This window comes from Pituophis catenifer, unplaced genomic scaffold, assembly GCF_029215685.1.
Source record: "Pituophis catenifer annectens isolate HBS135680 unplaced genomic scaffold, rPitCat1.0.hap2 SCAF_1, whole genome shotgun sequence".
NCBI lineage: Eukaryota > Metazoa > Chordata > Lepidosauria > Squamata > Colubridae > Pituophis > Pituophis catenifer.
In genome coordinates this window covers 186491156-186512481 of record NW_027256881.1, presented here as the reverse complement: position 1 = coordinate 186512481, position 21326 = coordinate 186491156, and the positions used below count along the sequence as shown (strand labels likewise).

General features: G+C 37.6%; 1 protein-coding gene across 1 annotated transcript in view; it reads left to right on the top strand.

Annotated features, from left to right (window-relative positions):
* NAB1 (NGFI-A binding protein 1) overlaps nt 1–13958 on the top strand; it is a 67891-nt gene extending 53933 nt beyond the window's left edge. The window contains exons 5-7 of the mRNA XM_070933540.1: nt 10434–10575; nt 12006–12155; nt 13585–13958. Of these exons, the coding sequence (XP_070789641.1) occupies nt 10434–10575; nt 12006–12155; nt 13585–13676 (384 nt within the window). The 3' untranslated portion in view covers nt 13677–13958. The remainder of the gene's footprint in view (nt 1–10433; nt 10576–12005; nt 12156–13584) is intronic.
* Nucleotides 13959–21326: the final 7368 nt, after the last annotated feature.

The window sequence follows — 21326 nt, the reverse complement described above, 5'->3', positions numbered from 1 at the left end:
TCTTCCTCGACGCACAGAAAGCTTTCGACAATCTGAACTGGGGGTTTTTAATATTGCAACTAGAAAAAATGGGAACTGGCGAGAAATTTCTTAATATGATCCAAACAATATATTCAGATCAAATTGCAAGAATATGGATAAATGGAGAGACAACAGACCAATTTAAAATATCCAAAGGAGTGAGACAAGGATGTCCTCTTTCTCCTATACTATATATATTAGCACTCGAGCCCCTATTGAACGAAATTAGGAATGACAATGAAATAAAAGGATTAAGAACAAAAAACCAGGAATACAAACTACAAGCATTCGCGGATGACGTAGTATTTATATTAGAGGAACCGAAACAATCAGGACTGAATTTATTAAGGAAGATAGAACAATACGGCGAAGTGGCAGGTTTGAAAATTAATAGACAAAAAACTAAATTACTAACTAAAAATTTGACAAAACCCCAGGAGGAGGAGCTGGAAGAGGCACTAGGAATACAAACAACAACCAAAATAAAATATTTAGGAATTTGGCTCACCAATAAAGTATCATCATTAAAAGAAGACAACTACATTAAATTGCTTAAACAGATACAGAAGGACTTAGATGCATGGAGTAAATTAAAACTATCATTATTAGGCAAAATTGCTTCAATTAAAATGACTATTTTACCAAAAATGTTATATTTATTTAGAACAATACCGATAAGTCCGGGGAAAACATATTTTAAAGACCTCGATAAAATGATATACAAGTATATATGGCAAGGGAAGAGAGCCAGGATTAAATTGAAACACCTGCAAGATACCAAAGAAAGAGGCGGCCTGGGATTACCAGATTGGCAAACCTACTACATTGCAACAGCCCTAACCTGGATCAAGGATTGGATGACACTCAAAGACAAACGAATACTAGCCCTAGAAGGATTCGATCTGTTCAAAGGTTGGCACGCATTCCTATGGGAAGAAAAGCCCAGACAGCATGAGCATTTCAGGAGACACTACATTAGAGGAGCACTGGCAAAAATTTGGATTGAAATAAGAAGGAAACACTATGATAAAATTCCAAGATGGATATCAACCATGGAAGCACAAATTTACCCGAACACAATGGATATGAATAAAATGAAGACCTACGACGAATTGTTGAATACAGAGGGAGATATAAAAACAACAGAGGAATTGAGACAACAGGGCACGGACATAGATTGGTGGACGTATTTACAGATAAAATCAAGATATAAAAGCGATATGAAAAAATTTGGAATCCAAAAAGAAAGGAATGAATTAGACAAAATTATAATGCAATCAGATGATAAATTAATAACTAAAATATACAATTATTTGCTTAAATACAAACTGGAAGAAGAAGTGGTGAAGGAAAATATGATTATTTGGGCTAAAAATTTTGGATATAATATTAATTTAGAAAAGTGGGAAAAAATGTGGAAAGTCAATACTAAACTGACGATGTCCGTGCCCTACAAGGAAAATACATATAAGATGTTTTACAGATGGCATCTCCCCCCTGCAAGACTGGCAAAGATGTTCCCCAACACCAATCCAAATTGTTGGAAATGTAAAACACAGAAGGGGACTTATTTCCACATGTGGTGGTCATGTCCAAAAGTTAAAAAATTTTGGAAAACAATTCAAAGTCAATTGGAAGAAATCACCACCCAAAAAGTACCCCTCAGACCGGAAACATACTTATTAGGAATACTCACAAAAGATTATAAAAAAGAGACACAATACCTAATTATACACATCCTAACCGCTGCCAGAATCGCTTTTGCACAGATGTGGAAATTGGAAAATACGCCAACAGAGGAAAAAGTAATACAAAAAACAATGGAATGTGCAGAAATGGATAAACTGACCAAAGAAATTCAGGGAAAAGAAGACTCAGACTATTACCTAATTTGGCAAAAATGGTATAACTGGTTAGAAAAAAAGGACACGAATTAAGGAAATACCATCCAACTATATTCAAACATAGAAACAAAATGAAATATCGTTATATAAATATTGATATATGATGAAGTATAATATGTACAGATACATTGATATACAACTACCGAGGTATCTACACTTCAAAGCTCAAGTCTTAGGACTTGATTTTATTGTATAGTTAGTCTATGTATAGTTTGTTTAAATGTTTGTGTTTGTCTGTGTATGTTGGATTATAAAAAAAATAATAATAAAAAAAAAAAAAAAAAAAAAAAAAAAAAAGGAGGCCTCACCATAGGAGCTAAAATTTGGGAGTTATCCCAAGGCCCTATGGTGGCCCGAAGCTCCCAAGATTTAAAGATTCAACGATGGAGGCTCCCACCTCATGTTCTTTCTCGGCTACATGACTCCAGCCATCCCAGCAGCTAGCTGCTGCAACGGCATCAGCGGAGGCGCTGGCATCATCGTGGGCACCACCAAGAGCCACGTCTTCAATTCGTCCTCGCCTCCTTTGACGCCCAATTCCTTCCCCCCAACGTCCAACTCCACTGCTCCGACGCGGGGGGGAATGCAGTCCGCGACGACGCCAGTGCCTCCACCGCAGCCGCTGCACCAGCCATCGTGCCGCCGGGCATCTTGACATGAAAGCCGGCCGTTTCGTTGCCTCTGCCACCGCCGCCCATAGACCGCGAATGCCGCCCTTCTTGCGGTGACCACGGAACAGCTGTTCTTTGGAGCGTCGGTGCCACGCTGTTATCGGTACCTTAGAGAGCGCAAAAGCTCTCAACCAGCTGACCACAAGCAACGCTTGCTGGGCAGGGGGTCCTAGATGGTCAAAATGACTCCCGGAGCCCCTCACAAGGGCTGCAAGCTAGATTGCCAATTTGAAGGAAAAACAAAACTCCTGGAAAAGTTAACAGCAAATTATTGTGCTGTTGCCTTAATATATGGACATGTCCATTACAGTGCCAGCAGCTGGAATGATCTTAGAGGTGCTGCTTTTGTTAAGAAGAAAAGCATGCCAAGTCTTTCAGCCTGCATGCGGTTTGAGAGATTTTGACCTAATGTGGGTGTTAACTCACAGGCTGTGTTGTTAAAGCTTGACTTTCCTGCATTGTAGGCGAAGGAGGATCTTTGAGAGAGAGGCTGAATTCAGTAGAACAAGCAAAATTGGAGGAAATTTCCTTTGTATCCTATTTTGATTATTTGCCTTCAAGGTTTTTTTTTACTCCTAGCAACCACACAGATAGATTTTCTCCATGACAATCTGTCTCCAACTTGGTCTTCCAATGGTGCCACTATAATTGAGTCCATCCACTTTTCTTCTGGTTGCCCTCCTCTTCTCTTTTCTTGCCAGCATTAGAGCCTTATGTAATATGTCCAAAGTAGGATAATTTGAGCCTGTTCATTTGTGCCACCAGTGCGAACTCTGGGGTTATTTGTTCAATAATCCATGGCTTGCTTTCTTAGCTGCCTGGGGTATTCTCAGGAGTCTTCCCCAACACCAAAGTTTAAATGTGGCAATACTCTTCCTATCCCTATTTTATTTATTCCTTTTATTCTAATGTATTTATTACTAATGAATTAGAAACAGATTATCCTAACAAATTCTTATTAAAAATTCAGTTTCTGTCCTTCCTTAATCCCGTTTTGTATACCATGTCCTTTTACATAAAGTGAGCAGAGACAGTGAAGATGGTTTACACACTGATATAGAATACAACTGTATAAGGAATGTTTACATTAAGTAGTATCAGTGCCCATTGCAGAAGAGTTTATATTACAGATTCATTTCTAACACATCTTGAAAAGAGATATATACCTAATATGCCCAGAGTTATACAAATGCGGTCATGAAATCAAATTACTTCTGGCTCTTTAGTTCAAACATATGTTTTTCGCATTCTTCAAATCAGGAATAAAACTGTTGCCTTCCAGATATATGGGTTTAGAGTTTCCAGATCTCATGAAGGATAGCACTCACAAAGTCTTATTAGCGTTGTTCACAGCATCTGGCAAGGGAGCAGTTCAAGAGCTGCTGCTTTCTATCTTTAGAACGCAATGAAATATCTCGGGTGAGGAGTTCCGCATTTAATGCTACAAGCAGAATTGCAAAAACTCCATGGTGCCAGGGATGTGTTGATTTAGCCTGTTACGTTTAATGCGGTTGTGGTTAGAAACTGCAATTTTTTTTCATCCCATTAGTGTATATTTGTTTTCTATCCATTTTCCTTCCAACATTGTATGTGTCATTTAAATAGGCACACATTGGTTGTTTTCTTTTCAAACTGATGAACTGTTTCTGTAATTAAAAAAAAGCACTATTTAGAATATAGCTCTGTTATTTAGACTATATTCTAACAGGTTCTGTGCCCTCTTAATTATATTTTCCTTGTAGTCCATAAGGCCTGTTTCTTTATTCGGGCAAATTTTGTGCTTTATTATTATTCACAAGTAAACTGCCGTCCTACACTTTTCAGAATGACAGATTGTTGGGGTTCTTTAAAAAAAAAAAAAGTGGATCGTACTGTATCCAGAAATAAAGCATGAGTGAAGTGTTGTCATTTTTCCTATGGTGGTGGTAGTGGTGAATTTTAAACAAATTATTAAAATCCAATGATCCTTTTGAGAGAATATTTCAAGAGCAGTAACAGCATCTGATTAAAATAATTATTTAAAGAACAGAAAAATTATGTCATGAATTATACCAGCTATATTTTTAGAAACAAAACTTAAGTTTAGATAAACCTCAGGTGCTTTAGAATCAATGTAGATTATTATGCTAATCTGGCATATTCTATTAAGAAAAATAATGATGCTTATTGATGGATTTTCAAAAGTATGAGGATGGATATACTCCATCTGGATATGTGTACGTATGTGTACACGTTTGAGAACAGGCAGCAGAATTTCATTTTTATTTTTTTAAAAAATAATTTTTATTGAATATTTTACATTTTTAAAACCATTTTTTTTGTTCAGAATTTGATTTTTAGTGTGTGCCAGTGTGCCCACAGTAAAAAATGACAATAAAGGTTACCTTATCTTATTTCTAAGCAGTACTCAGGTTTTACTTGAAAGAGAGAGGGGAATGCTTTCAGGAGGGACAAAGGGACAATCTGATCAGTACTGAGAGAATAGTCAACAATTAACAGAGAACAGTTAACAATTTTCATTGATTACCTGATGTCTTCAATATATTTTGGCTTTTGGCTTTCATAATTTCCCCAAGACAGACGGATTGTTGTAGTAGTTAAGGCAGCAGGCCAGAGACCATGAGTTTTAGTTCTGTTTTAAGCACAGGGCAGGGGTGAAATCCAGATTTTTTCCCTTTCCCTTTCTGTGGGAGTGGCTTGTTGGGCATGGCAGGAGAAGGATACTGCAAAATCTCAATTCCCACCCCACTCTGGGACCAGCCAGTTCTCCGAACTTCTCAAAATTTCGCTACCAGTTCTCCAGAACCTGCTGGATTTCACCCCGGCACAGGGTCAGCCGGATGACTTTGGGCCACTCACTTTATCTCAGTCCTAGAAAGGATGCAATAGCAAACTACTTCTGAAAAATAATGCCAGGAAAACTGCAAGGCGGTTGCTAAGAGTCAAAAATGACTTGAGAGTGCATGCATATACATATACAAACACAAAACCCAAACCCTAAAAAATCAAGTTGTTATTTGGTGGGATGCTTACTCATTGATCTTAAATGGCTTCTGGGGATTGAATCACTTTTTAGCATCTTTGACAGGTCCATGATTCCCTAATGAATAGGCATAGTTTGCTTTAAAAATAAGTGCACCTGGTCATTTCTACTTGGAAGAACTACTGTGTGTGATACTGCAGAAAGCCACTGCAGATAATTTCTCTTGCTGTAATCAGAGGGCTGCTTTGATCCTCAGTGCCCTTTGGAGTTTTGTTCTTAAATGATTCTTTTCCTCCCATTTATAGCTATGACTTTAGATCACATGAAGGCATTTTTTTCAAATGCCTTTGTAGGTGATGTTGAACAGGTGCTAGTAATGAAAAGTTCCTTTTGGTATAGACTTCTCTCTTGTGGAATTTTATTTATTTACTTACTTGATTTTTATCCTGCCTTTATTATTTTCATAATTAAATCTAGGACATCTCCAAGGAAAGATTTCTGACCTTTCCTCCCTGGTTGTCTTTTCAGTGCCATCAAATTAATTTAATTTTCCAAGAATTAATTTTATCTCTTCAGTTTTGTTTGTCATATATGTGGGATTTAATGTTGCATCTCATTTTACATCATCATATAATCAGCATCTTGTGATGATGGTGGCCACATAGCCAGCTAGATGTTTAGATTGGATTTGGCATTATTGTCCACCTTTCGAGCGCTTCCCAAGGAATTGAGATAGGCAGGTGTTGTTGTTTAATAATATTAAACATATTGTCCCAGGATGTAAGCTGTTACAAGTAAAATTGCCTTTTGTAATTGACTGGTGGGAATTTTGTCAATGCCAGTGGTGTTCAAGTGGTGCTCCAGATGTTGTGGGATTGCACCCAAAGTGCCTATTGCTATTAGTACTATCTTTGCTTTTTCTTGCTGCAGTCATTTTATTTGCAGATCTTTGTATTTTGTGATTTTTCTCAAGATTTTCTTTTCTTTTTTTCTTCTGTTCTGCTGTCTTTCGGTGCTCCAGCATAGACCATCCAGACTATTTGTCTTTCTTTTCAACAATTGTTAAGTCTGGGGTGTTATTATTATTACCATATGAATTTATTTTGTGCTGTCAAATCATTGTCAACTCCTGGCAACTGCCTAGACAAGTCCCTGCAATTTCCTTAGCAAGAATTTTCAGAAGTGGTTCGTCATTGCCTGCTTCCTAGGGCTGAGAGAAAAGGATTAGCTCAAAGTCACCCAGCTGGCTTCATGCCTCAGGCAACACTAGAACTCATGGTCTCCCAGTTGCTAGCTTGAAGAACGCCAAGATATTTGTACTGATCTTCTATATCCACGCTGTTGATGTTATTTCCATAGGACATCAAATTCTTTCTGTTTTCACCATTTTCCTCTATTGAGGAAATCAATAGAGTCCAAAATCCACTGTGGTATATTGGCTATATATTTGGACAGTTTTAAGCAGCAATTCAGTTTCAGATACTGTTTTTCCAAACAGCTTCGGATCTTCTGTGTAAAGGAGGGGAGATAGCTGCCCTAGCAGATGTTTGATAGCCAGGTCATGAATTGTTCAGTATTGTTGACAGAGGAATCAGTATAACTACAAACAATAGTGATGATAGTGAGCCTTTTTAAAAATTTCCTTTATTGGTGTTAACCTCTCCCACAGGGTGGATTTGATTTAAATCGAGTTGATTTAAATCACAATTTAAATCATGATTTAAATCACTAGTAAAAAGGCTTGATTTAAATCAACTCGATTTAAATCATAACTTTTAAAGAGCAACTGTCATCTCTGCTACTCCTTTGACCCACTGTTGACTCACCGATAGTCCCAGTGTTGCAGAATATACAGCCTCATGCTACATAACTAAGCTCCATTTCATGCTGAATAAACTAAATTATTTATGTATCTTAAATAGAAAACTATCTTACGATAGATTTTTACCCCCAAAGTTTTTTATTAAAATAAATTCGATAAAAATAAAAAAAATCCGATTTAAATAAAAAAAATCTGATTACATAAAAAAAATCTGATTTTTTTTTATTTTTTTAAAAAAAATCATTGATTTTTATCCACCCTGCTCTCCCAGTCTATCACCATTGATCAGCAACTGTGTCTTCCATGGTGCTATTGACCTTTGCACAAAGCTTCTGATGTTTTTGCTGACTCCTGTTAACTTCTAAACATGTGATTATCCAGTCATGAGGCAGGGAGTTGATTGTCTATTGAATCAATCCTAGCTACATTTAAGTTGGTCTTCCTTCTGTTAAAGTTTTCCAAAATCATTCTGTTGATTAGGAGCTGATCTTTTGTCCCTCTGCTGTTTGGGCTTAGCTGCACAAAAAACTGCATTGTTTCTTCTTTATCTGGTGTTGGTTGATTTATTGCACTCTCTCTGTTGTTGAATTAGTAGACACATTTCTGATTCAACTGAAATTGGAGATTCTGCCTGTACTGTGCAATCTGCTGATTTTCTTAGCTATGGCTGTTATTTGCTGCTTTATTATTTCCGGAGCTCCCTTGATCTTGCTTGTCTCTAGGTGATATTTCTTGATTGGATAATCTTTGGTCCTCATATTCTTCAGCTTTTCTTTCATCTGTTCCAGCTTGCTTGCATATGACCCTTAGCATGTTGATCATATTTTCCAACCTGATCTTTTGGTAGTGTGCTGTTTGATTTTTTTCCCCTGTTTTTGATTTTGCATCCAAAGTATTCAGTTATTTTTAATTTAATTTTTTTTATTTTTATTTATTTTTATATGCCGCCCTTCTCCAGAGACTCAGGGTGGCTTACAATGCGTTAAGCAATAGCCTTCATACTTTTGTATATTTTATACAAAGTCAGCTTATTGCCCCCACAAACCGGGTCCTCATTTTACCCACCTTAGAAAGGATGGAAGGCTGAGTCGACCTTGAGCCTGGTGAGAATTGAACTCGCAGTAATTGCAGGCAGCTGGATGTTAAATGCTGCCTTAGTAGGAGGCATTAGCCTCCTATACCACTCAGGCGTAGTTATAACTGTGGTCATGCTATTACATTAGTTGGCTTGTTTCTTGCAATGTGCTGATGCCTTTATTTAATACTACAGTACAGGTAGTCCTGGACTTACAACAGTTCACTTAGTGACCATTTGAACATACACCGGCACTGAAAAAAATGACTTATTACCATTTTTCACACTTATTACCGTTGAAGTATCCCCATGGTCATATGATTTACATTTGGATGCTTGACAACTGACTAACATTTATGATGATTGCAGGGTCCCGGGGTTACAAGCAAAGTCAAAGGGGAAAACAGATTTGCTTAACAACTATGTTACTAACTCAACAACTGCAATGGTTCACTTAACAAATATGGCAAGAAAAGTCGTAAAATAGGGCAAAACTCACTTAATAAATTTCCCACTTAGCAACATAAATTTTGGGCTCAATTGTGCTCTTAAGTTGTGGACTACCTGTATGAGCTTTTTTTAAATAGTTGTAGGAGCTGCTTTGTGTGTGTGGGTGTAACAAGCTTCAGTGCGAGCAAATTTTGTTATTTTTGTACTGTTCTAAATGCTAAGTTATTCTTTGTTTCACTTCCTATGATTATTATTACTGTTAAATTCATTGCACAATCATCTTTTTAGTGCAATAGCATATACAATGAGTTATCATATAGCTCTTAACTTCACAGGTCAATCTGAAGAGTTTTAAGTAACATGCAACAAACTAAAGCCATTTTGACATAGTGGTTAAAGCACAAGGCTAGAAACCAGGAAATTGACAATGCCAGTACCACAAAGCCAGCTGGGTGGCTTTGGCCTAGTCACTTTCTCTAAGCCCCCACTCCCCACAACAGAGTAAAAATGGAGAATAAAAACAGAAAAGAAATTCAACTAATATTCAACCAATTCACCACAGGTGGCAGCTAGAAACATTTCTGCTTTCTACATGGGGCTCCCCTTGAAGAGCATTCCGCTCCAACTGGTTCAGAATGCGGCCATGCGGGTAATTATGGGTGCAACTCGTTGCGCCCATGTAACACCTCTCCTGCGCAAGCTGCACTGGCTCCCAGTGGTCTTCCGGGTGCGATTCAAGGTGTTGGTTACCACCTTTAAAGCCCTTCATGGCTCAGAACCTGGGTACTTACGAGACCACCTTCTGCCACTGATAGCCTCCCACCGACCTGTTCGCTCCCACAGAGAGGGACTCCTCAGGGTGCTGTCGGCCAAATTATGTCGGCTGGCGACACCCAGGGGGAGAGCCTTCTCTGTGGGAGCCCCTGCCCTTTGGAATGAACTGCCCCTGGACATACGCAAGATCTCTGACCTCCGAGTTTTCCGCTGTGCTCTTAAGACCCTGCTTTTCCGACAGGCAGGGCTAGCTTCATAATTGAGTTTTAAATTCGGAGTTCTTAAATTATTTGGCTTTTTAAGCTAATTTTGGCCTTAAATGTAATACTTTTAAGAATTTTTAAATTTAAATTGTGATATTTGTATTGTGTTTTACCTGGCTGTACACCGCCCCGAGTCCCTTGGGAGAGGGGCGGTATAGAAATAAAATTATCCTTATCCTTATCCTGATTAAAAGCATGGCAAAACAGCAGCATTGTTATAACAGGTTTATGAGATACCAGAAGGGAGGTTTGAAAGTGGTTGAGTATTCTAATTTTTGGAGCTTACTCTTTGATTCCTCTTGCTTTTGGAGATCCTCAGCAGAAATTCTGCCTCCACTGCTACTTGTCAATCTTTTAAAGTGCTTGGCCATGACTATGCTTTTTTTTAGGCTTGCTATTTCTGTTTGGCAAGTGGCTGGTGGTACAGTATAGTAATTCTGCTGCGTGCATACATCTCTGGTTCATTTCAGCCTGAAAAGATGATGGCCAAACAAATGGAGTTCCTTTGCAACCAAGCTGGCTTGGAAAGACGACTGTCTACAGGTCTTTACAGGCAAAGTTCAGAAGAAAGCAGTCCCAATGGACTGACGCCAGACCCTCTGGATGGACAAGGTACCTGTTGCTTTTCCAGACACATATTTGCCATAATACATTTCTTTTACAATTAGCATTTTGAGGTCGATGCGGTAGTGATACTATTACTATTATTATGGTTGATTGAAGAGTTAATTAGATGTTTAGAGTGGCTTTGGCATTTTTATTCACCTGTCAAGTCCTTCCCAAGGACCTGGGATTGGCAGATATTATTTGATGATGTGAAAGATATTGTCCCAGGATGTAAACTGCTCCAAGTAAAGCTGCCTTTTGCAATTAATTGATAATGATTTTTGTCAATGCCAATGAATGGTATTCAAGTAGTGCTCCAGATGTTTTGTGCTTATTACTATTGGTGGTGGTATTATTATTATTATTATTATTATTATTATTATTATTATTATTATTATTATTATTATTATTATCCCACCTTTTTATTTATAATTCAAGACAGCAGACATGCCTAATATTCCTACCTCCTATTTTTTCCCACAATAACAGCCCTGTGTTATATCATACAGTATAGAAATACCTCTGTATATAGAATGGAATTTCCTGAGGTTTAAAGAGTGCCTCAGAGGGCACAAATGATTTTCCAATGTCCAATCTTTGCCTTAGGAAAAAAAAGTTGTCTGAAGTTTATGATTTAATTTATTCAATATGCTTTAGAGGCAAAGTAATCACAATTGTTCCTATTTTGTGTGTTTATACCAGGGGTGGGTTCTAAATTTTTTTACTACCAGTTCTGTGGGTGTGGCTTATTTTGTGGGCATGGCTTGATGGTCATGTGACAATTCTTTAATATTTAGCAGAGATACTGGTCTACCAGGCTTTTAACTGCTTGCTTGTACCAGTCTACTCATTTGTTTTTGGAGGCACCGGTCTACCCATTTGTTTTTGGAGGCACCAGTCTACTCATTTGTTTTTGGAGGCACCGGTCTACTACCAGATTGCCTTTTAACACTGATCAGCTGTAGGGCGGCCCTTTCAAGCCCCACGGCAAGAGTTTAAACAGTTTTTTTCCTTCTAGCCAATCAGCTGGGACTCAGGAGGCAGCAATAGATTGGGGGTGGGGCTAAATAAAAGGTAAGAATAACTTGGGGGGGCGAGAGGGGGGGCAGAACTGGTTCGGTGACGTCATATCGTCACCGCTACCGGCTTGGCGGAACCGGGCAGAACCCGGGAGGAACCTAATACACACATCTTACTCCCACGTGCTTCAGATGATTTGTGGATCCCATGCTTTTGATGACCATGGAATCAAGAAATGGTTGAAAATGTGGTTTGGATGAAAGGCTTATATTGTGAAGAAGCAAGCAGAAAATAATGACATGTGCAAATAACATCCATGTGATGCTATTTACAATGGGCTTGTTTCTTGGAAAGTAGAATTGTTCCATTTCTGTTATAACAATCACGTGGTTTACACCTGTGCTTATGTCTTTTAGGGGAAAGGCCTTTAAATCTCCGTATATCAGGTCTATCAAACAGACACCTGCCGCACATTTCATTAGATGGAGAAGCTCCTGGAGTGAAACCCCTTTGCAGTGATCTGAGCCGACAATATGTTGGTAGTGAGGCAAAATCACAATTGCCAGGTAAGGATTTTTCCTTTCACGCTGTATCTTGAATATTCTGGAAAACGTATGTTAAAAATAGCCTGTAATTAATTAATCTATAAATAGGCAGATTTGTTTGGATTGGGACTGCAACTCCCATAATGCCATCCATGATGGTGAGAGAGATCTCTTTCCGACAATCTTGTGTAGCTTAATGAAGTTTTGTTCCTGCTTGATAAGTAATATCATATCCACTGATACTTAGCATGCTCAGAGTCAGCCTTTTAACAGGAAAATGTGTGGAATTCCAGAACTATAAGATTCCATCCCATACTTGCATCAGTAGCTCCACTGGAAGGGAAGGCATATTACATATACATATTACAATTGACATTCTCACTATTCAGCAGGTTTGTTTTAAGTAAATGTTGGCAGGTGAAGAAAAGCATTTCAAAGGCTTAAATATAAGAGCTACTGTATGCTCAGTATCAGATGACCATGTTATCTGAATTTAGAAGGAAGTGTCCCTGAGTTCCTTTATGCCCAGTAGGCAGCTGTGCTAGACAACACAGTGTATATATTTTGTTAATTGACGTTCTTTGCCAAAGTTAGCAAATAGATACCCATATCTGCTGGTGCTTCATGCCTTAAAATCCAATATCAATGCTACTGTTTTCAAAATATTGCCTTTTCTAGCATTACATGCATTGAAAATGCACTCGCAAAATAACTTGAAAGTTAGAACCAGCAAGACAGGGTTAGTTACTCTTAATGGAGAGTAGAAAGATTGACTTTATTCTGAATAGTTGTTAAAATTTTGCTACAATCGACGCCTTTGGAGCTCGACTTAGAGCTCAGAAAACTTGGCTTATAGCATTATTTTTATCTTGGCTTCAGATTATACTGGTTTTAATATTTTTAATATGGTTATATTGTATTTGTTTTTTATTTGCAATTTGCTTGTTGCATTTTGGTGGTGGTTGTTAGCTGCCCAGATTCATATATGTGACATGGGAAATTATAAACTGAATGGATAAATAAATAAATAAAAATTGTTGTTTTTTTATACAAAGTGAGCCAATTTAAGATGCCTTTGGTTTTGAAGGAATCTGGAGCTATCATCTTTAAATCTCACTATCATTGTAATCTTTCCAACCATTTAAGACCCCAAGTTAGAGTTTGGATGTTCGCAATTTTCACTACCAGGACTTCTTCCTCCAAAGACCTGAAGCCTAAGTTTTGAGGGTCACTGATTCTAAGAATGTGCTGTGACCCTTTTGATCATAGAGGTGTCTGCTTCTTTTCCCTCATAGTATCTTCACCATGGTGGTTTCAATATGCTTCCATTTTTCGCTACTACAGTGTAGTAAGTAAGATGCTACCATGGTTTTATGTTCTAGACATTGGTTACATTGTCCATTTGTACTGCTTTTCAAAAATACTAATTTTCTTTTTGTTGTTATTGCAGAAGGTCTTGGTATTTTGAAAGATTTTCCTCACTCGGCTTTCAACAACTTTGATCGGAAGGTCATAAAAACCGAGCCAGAAGATACAAGATAGACCTACTGCTGTTGGAAAAGAGTTCTTTCCAAATAAAGCTTTGAATGGAAAACAAATCAAGCCTTAATAACCAGCGTTGCCTCATTGAAAAAAAGGGATTTCATAGCCAAAGCCTAAGAACTGGAATAGTCGTAAGTGAGGAGCTGAGAGACAAGCGAAACTGCAGCACAAGCAGTGGGTGCAAACATGAGAAAAGGGATCTCTAAGTGGAAAAGGCTCACAAAGTAATACTGTGGGGCCTTATTATTTAAGAATGTATTATACGTTTGAGTAACGTAATGTTTTTAAACAAGTGTCACAATATGTATTATGTCGAGTAAAGGTGGTTGCCATTATTTTTACTTGAAATGTCAGTATCTACTTTCAATAGTTACAAGTTCAATTTTTTTTAAAAAAACCAACCTTTGGGTCATGGGTAGAGAAAGGTGCGGGGAGGGAATATAGTGTAAGACACTTAAACCGCAGGTTCGACGTGTTTATTTTTTAAAGTAAAAAAAAAGCAATTCCATAAAATGTTATAGGAATATAGCATTTAAAAGAGCTGACTGTATTATAACAGGCATTTTTATGCTCGGTGTGTAACATTCTCAGAGATTTCAGGAATGTCTATCTGTAACGTATTTATTTACACTGTATGCTTGTCTGCTATTTAGGGAGATGAAGAGACACAATATTGTTTCATACTATAAATTAAGCAGGGAAGGAAGAAATAAGCAAACAAAAAATCATCCCATGGAAATTACTTGAGTAGACATTCAGATTAAGACTGGCAGAGCACTTCAAATGTTGTCACCAGTTTTCGTACATTCCTTAATTTTTTTTTTCTTTTTAAAAGTTGGAATACTTCCAATAAATATAATGTCAGAAAAGCAACCCAATAAAACTACATGCCGTGCAATAATCAGTAAAAGAGGAATAGTGCATAGATCAGTGATGGCTAACCTTTTTCTGGACCAAGTGTTCAAAGTGCACATGCGCGCGAATGCATGCGCACAAACCCCCAAAATGCAATGCGTGAACGGCCTTCCACATGCACCCCACACCCCCCATGCATGCGCAGCAGAGACCCAAAGACCAGCTGGGTGGCGAGAGGCGCACATGCATGTGTGGTGAAACTGAACTTGGCCGACGGCTCGCGCACCCACAGAGATGGAGCTGTGTGCCACCTCTGGCATGCATGCCATAGGTTCGCCATCACGGGGATAGATATTCAACTAGTAGAAGAGGATATAGGATCAACTTTACCAATCCTGTTGATTTCATTCATATATCATATCCTGCCTATCACAAACAGATACATTTTGTTTTGAATGAATGAAGAATCGGGGTAATTATTTATTTAAGGTGGGCTTCATTTGTATGAATGATGGTGCCCCATTTGGTTTACAGTAATGAAGAGACATCCATTTCTATTCCAGGCTCCTGCACATTAAATATGCTACCAGTAGGACATCTGGATTTGCAAAAGAAGATCTCTCTATTCAGGGCACATAAATTCTGTAGTTATATTAATGCAATTAAATAAGATTTTGTTCAATCATCCCCAACTTAATGTGTGATAGCAGTCACAATCCAGTATTTCTGGGAGGCACGGAGTTGGAAAGATTACTTAGGTTTATAAAAAGCTGACTTTGCCTACAGTGGATTTGTTATGCAGAGGGGTGTTGATGGTTGGTCATGGAAGTGCCACATATTCTTGTTAATCTTCCAAATGCAATATTGCTCCTGATATGCGAAGATTGTGATCTACATATTAGCAATTACAGAATCATTCCACATACCATTTTGAAGCTGTTAATATTGTGTGAGGTGAACCTTGTCATTCTTCAATTGGGCTCAGTGTAAAACATGTTTTTGTAATTATCTAATTTGATTTGTAGGGAAAGGCTTCATGGTAGAAAAATCAGCACACATTCCTATTTTGCAGCAAGAAAACTTTTTTTTTAAGCAAATGTTTTTTGAATTGCGTTGTACCATTTGATAACAAAATATATTCCAGTAAGAATGTGCATTTAATAGATCAAAACACTACATTTGACTTCAGATGGCCAGTTTCATCATTGCGTGAATTAATAACATTAATATATGTCCATGTTTCCAAATGTACTCAATATTAGTGATATCACAAGGTATAGCAGTAATAACAGGAGAAAAAGCACATGTAACTATCAATAGGACATTTGTTCAATAAAAGCCAATATAATGTGATGTAATAGAGAACTTTCTTTATAGTTGTATTGACCTAATGTAGTTATGATATAAAAAATGAGGTATTTGCTTTTTTTAACAGTTGAGCAAATCATTTCATGCCCCAAATACAGATTGTTTGCTTTGCGTTTTTTGTTTTTTTTTAAATTTGCAGTATATTGAATAGAGCCATGTTTATTTCTATGAAAGCAGGCCTAAGAAGCTTAATATGGTAACTGTGTTCACACATTGTTTTACATTATTACATGATGTAATAAATAAATAAGCATTATTGCTTATTTACAGTAGTGGCCGAAATTGTGGAAACCTTTTGAGAAACGTATATTTTTGAGGTTTGATGGCTAATAACACCACTTTTTTTGGGAGTAGTACCATAAAATTATATATCAGTGGAAAGATAATTTAATCAATAATGTAATGCAACAAAGTTTGTTCAATTATCTGTATTCTATGAAAAGTTATAGCCAAATAACCAGAAAAAGGAAGCACAACTTGCTTAGGTTGATATCAGGTAGCTTTCCTTCATCTGATTGTAGCCAATGAGCATGAATGTTTAGAGAGCCAATCAGGTGTCATCTTGTTTTGGCAATGAGCCAATCAGATCACAGTAGGATTCAGTTATTGATGTCATGTATTGAAACTGAGAGGAGGACAATTGTCAGTGTGTTATGTGATCGCTATCAAGTTGGTTGGATTTTTTTGTGTTCTTTCATTTAGTGAGCTTGTAAAACGTAATAAAATTAAAGTAATGATGCAAAGAGTTGACTGGTCGCCCAGAAAGCGATGTAAAACAGTATTTTTAAGTTAACAAGGCTACAGTTATAAAGAAATTAGAAGAAAAATTGGTGGAAACTTAACCAAAGATGGCATTTCTAAGTTTCTGAAAAGGTATAAGGAGACTCAGTCACTATAAAATCACACTGGTAAAGGCAGGAAAAGGTGCACAACAGCAAGTCATGATAGAAGAATTAAGAGACTGTCTATGCGACAGAAGAAAATAATATGGGTATATACAAGATGAAATGGCGCAATGCAATATGAAGGCTATTGCTTAACGCATTGTAAGCCGCCCTGAATCTCCAGAGAAGGGTGGCATATAAATCAAATTAAAAAAAAAAAAAAAAAGTTGAGTGCAAGGACTGTTCGCACAGACTGCAGGAATTTGGCCTAAAATTTAGAATTCCACAAAAAAGCCACTTTTATCTCTCAAACAAAAGTTGAAAAGCATTACATTCTTGATTAAATTATCTTTCCATTGATATATAATTTTATGATACTACTCCCCAAAAAAGTAGTGTTACTAACCATCAAACCTCAAAAATACACTTTTCCCAAAAGGTTTCCACAATTTTGGCCACTACTGTATGTCTTTGAGAACAGCCATTGTACTTTGTAACCGTAGATAAATGGCTAAGTGTGATCTGTGAAACCAGACATTTGTAGTTTATTCAACCAAACATAGCTAACAATATTGTGGATTAGTGCAATGTAGGAATCCAACACTCAACTCTTTACTATTTGATGTATACTATTATAGAAATAAGAATTTGATTAAAACACTCAGAACCCTCCATTCAAGTCTATAAAATCAGAAAGCACATGGAAACCTGTTTGCAAGCTCACTTCCCTCAACCCCAAATTTATCTTCCAGGAAGTGTGTGTTATAAATTCAACACTCTTCTAAATGCATATATGAAAAGACTCTGAATCAGCCTTCCCCAACCTAATGCCTTCCAGATGAGTCAGACTAAAGTTATTTTTCCACCTGAACAAGCTGATTGGAGGTGATGAGAATGATAATCCCGCCTTCTAGAAGCCACTTGATTGTATTTTTTTTCCCCAAAAAAACACTTTCACCCTTTGAAGCCAGTTGATAGGTTCTTTGTAGAAATTAAAAATGAAGAGATCAGTTGATGGCAATAGAGCCAAATGTCTTGTTTTTAAACTTTTTGACGGTGGTGGTGATGGTCGTGGTGGTAATGGTGTAGTATTAAAGAGATCTGGGGGAGGGGGGTAAAAGAAGTGTGATCTATGTTTGTCTGCATTTGTATTCTTGTTTTCTGAATTTTTTTGTGCCTTGTTGATTATAAAATAAAAATCGCTTTGGTGAATTTTTTTCCTTGTCTATTCTTTTTTTTTTTTAATGGTTAAACAAATCAATTAGCACGTTTCAGGAATTGCAGATTATCATAGAACACAATTGATGTCCTTCATCAAACAGCAGAGTTTTCAATATTATTTCATGGGGGTGCTTATTTAAATTGCCAAATGATTCCCCCCACCCCCACCCCGAATAGGAATTTGTTTACAATATCCAGATTGCTGAATCTTGGAAGTTCCATTTTCTGGTAAATGGAACTGTTTGTTTCAATATTGGTATTATAATGCAGCTTCGATGAATGAAGCAGAAAAATTAAGAACAGATTACTAGATTTCTCTATCTGTCTCGTAATATGCACATATATACACCTGCATTTCCAATATCCAGTCCACAATTGTTTTTTAATCGTAGCCTGAATTAATGAAAACTTCTATAAAGCATTTGATAGGTATAATTTAAATTATTGGCTTTTTAATATGGATACAACTATACTTTAAATAGCCATTGCTTGATTTACAGCAAACTCATTTAGCTTTAAATACACATTTCACTAACAAAAGATTTCCTAAAAACCATTTTCCAACATTACGGATTAGTTTGTATAGCTTTTATTAGATAATGTTCTTTCTAGAAAATCCAGGATCATGTCTGCAGAAATGAACACATTCCAATTTGATTTAAATTTTCTTTATTACTTTGAAGTTATTCTGATCTTTCATAATTCATTAAAAATTCTTAACTCTTACTTGGCATTTTTGTCTGGTCAATGAGCATGCATTTCTAACAGCCTGTACTTTCTCATTCAATACTTTTAAAAAACAATTTTACAGGTGTGTATGAAAGACTAAAAAATAACATAATTAGGGAACTGGCTTTTCAGAAGTTGGTGAACTATAACTCTGCAGCCTCAGGAACACATTGCCAATGGTGAGGAACGGTGTGGATTGTCTTATCAGCAACATTTCGTATGCAAGGCAGAGATATGCAGCAGCTCCAATAGTTTCATCAAAATGTTGAGAGGCCAGGGCAATACAAACTTCATTCCTTTCATGCATGTGCAACATCACAAAGTGTCCAAACAGGGCAGAGTTTGTCTCATGAGACAGATGTTGCTTTTGTTATCTGCTCCCCTTTGATCCACCCATAGATTTCTGCGGTGCCAGGTTCCCTAATTCCAGATACTGCTACAATTATACTTACTAGCATTTTATGGAATTGTCCATACAGCTACCTTAAGACATTTTGGCATCCAACTAAGGGATAGACAGTCAAATATTCTCAAGAAAAGCATCTCCTGAGGCCAGAATCTCAGTTTATAGGAGGCAAGCGTAGCATATCTACTGATCTCAGCTTCCTATCATTCCAAATATATGTCATTTGAGGAAGCTGCCTTACACTGCTTGATTATTACTGCTCTTGGACTGCTGCAACACACTACATGGGGCTGCCCTTAAAGACCACATTACAGGTAGTCCTTGACTTGTGACTGGTCACTTAGCGACTCTTCAAATTCATAATGGACCTACCTTGGGGCTCCTTATGACCCATATTCAAAGTTCCAATGGTCGAGTCCCCATGGTCACCTGACTGAACTCCAGGTGCTTGGCCCCACGACAGCATTTATGGCCATTTGCAGTGTCCCACGTCATATGACCGACTTGTTTTACAACCATCACAATTTAACAACCATGATCAGCAGGCTCCATTACGGATCTAAATCGAGGACTACCTGTAGTCCTGAACGTGGGAGCAGGCACAGTCAAGGGTGCAATGTTATGCCCCTGTTGTGTGCGCTGCACTGGCTCTCGGTTCCCTCCTGGGCGCAATTCAAGCTACTGGCTAAACCCCTATATGACAAAAGGCCAGATTACATGTGGGATTGCGTTTCCTTAAGGACATCTGCCCATCCTACCAGATTGGATAAGGCACCAGAGATGGGTTTCAGCAGGTTCTGACCAGTTCTGGAGAACTGGTAGCGGAAATTTTGAGTAGTTCGGAGAATCTGTAGTAAAAATTCTGACTGGCCCTGCCCCCATTTATTCTCTGCCTCCCAAGTTCCAGCTGATCGGGAGGAAATGGGGATTTTGCACTATCCTTCCCCTGCCATGCCCACCAAGCCACACCCACCAAGCCATGTCAGGCTCACCAAGCCACTCCCACAGAACCAGTAGTAAAAAATTTTGAAACCCATCACTGATGGGCACAATCTTAGTTCCCTCCTTTAAATGCTGACATGTTATGGCCAACAAAGGTAGTGATTAAGAAAAGGAAGTTAAAATCACCATGAAGGCCTTTTAAGGCCTAAGCATCTGCTTTCTCTGAGCCTCAGTTTCTTGGCTGCAAGATGGAGATAATAATCTGTAGATCCACATTATGAACCTTTTGTATGGCCTGTTGAAATAGTTCAATAAGAAAAATGTTCCAGCCATTCAAAATACTCAGCAAAAGTATTAGTAGATTGAGAATTGCTCACTTTCTATAGTCCAGTATCTGAGCTAGGCTGTAAACCAAAGCCAATTTAACCAACCAAACTCAACATTCAAACTTTTTTCTCAAGTCACTAATTGAATTGTGGTGGCTGATATAAAACATTTATTTCTTAGACTATTATGTCTTCAAAATGTATGTTTTAATTTTCTTAAGTAATGCAATTTCAGAGAAGCTTCGTTCTTTTTGCTACTTAAAAAATTAGAGATAATTGCCTCACTGAAAGAATGTGGTGAGGGAGAGAGAAGATGTACTCAGAAACTATTTTTCTCCCTTTTCTTCAGCAAAAGCCATCATTTTAGTAGTAAATGGTCAGCTTTCCAAATCTCTCAACTTTGCCACTTCAGGAAGTCAGAGAAATTTTGGTTTTTTTAAAAATGCAAGGAATTCTACAGTACTGTATTCTCAAAGGCTTTTTGGACTTCACACTCAGAAGACCTCCCAACTATTAGCACTGAAGCATCCAAGGCAAGTTGAGTAAATATGTGCATCATATTGACACATTTAAAAATCCTGCAATGACTCATTTATATTCCTTGAAAAAGTGTACACTTCTTATGTTTGGAGTTTTAACTGCTTCAGAAATGCCATGTTACACCCACGGGTTCCTAGGAAGGCAGGCCCAGTCTTGCATTCTTTCTTTGTATTGTCCCAACTGATTGCTCACTCAGGAATAAGTGCGTAGGACCAAGCTGAGTAATAGGCTTGTAGGCGGAATCTCACTGCTACCCACCGTTGATTTGTGGGGCCACACGTAGCTGCTAACCACAATAAAACTAAGCAAGTTTAACCATAGGAAGAGGTGCGATGCTTTTGTCAATCTGTTTCTGCTGCAATCACAATTGCACTAGGGA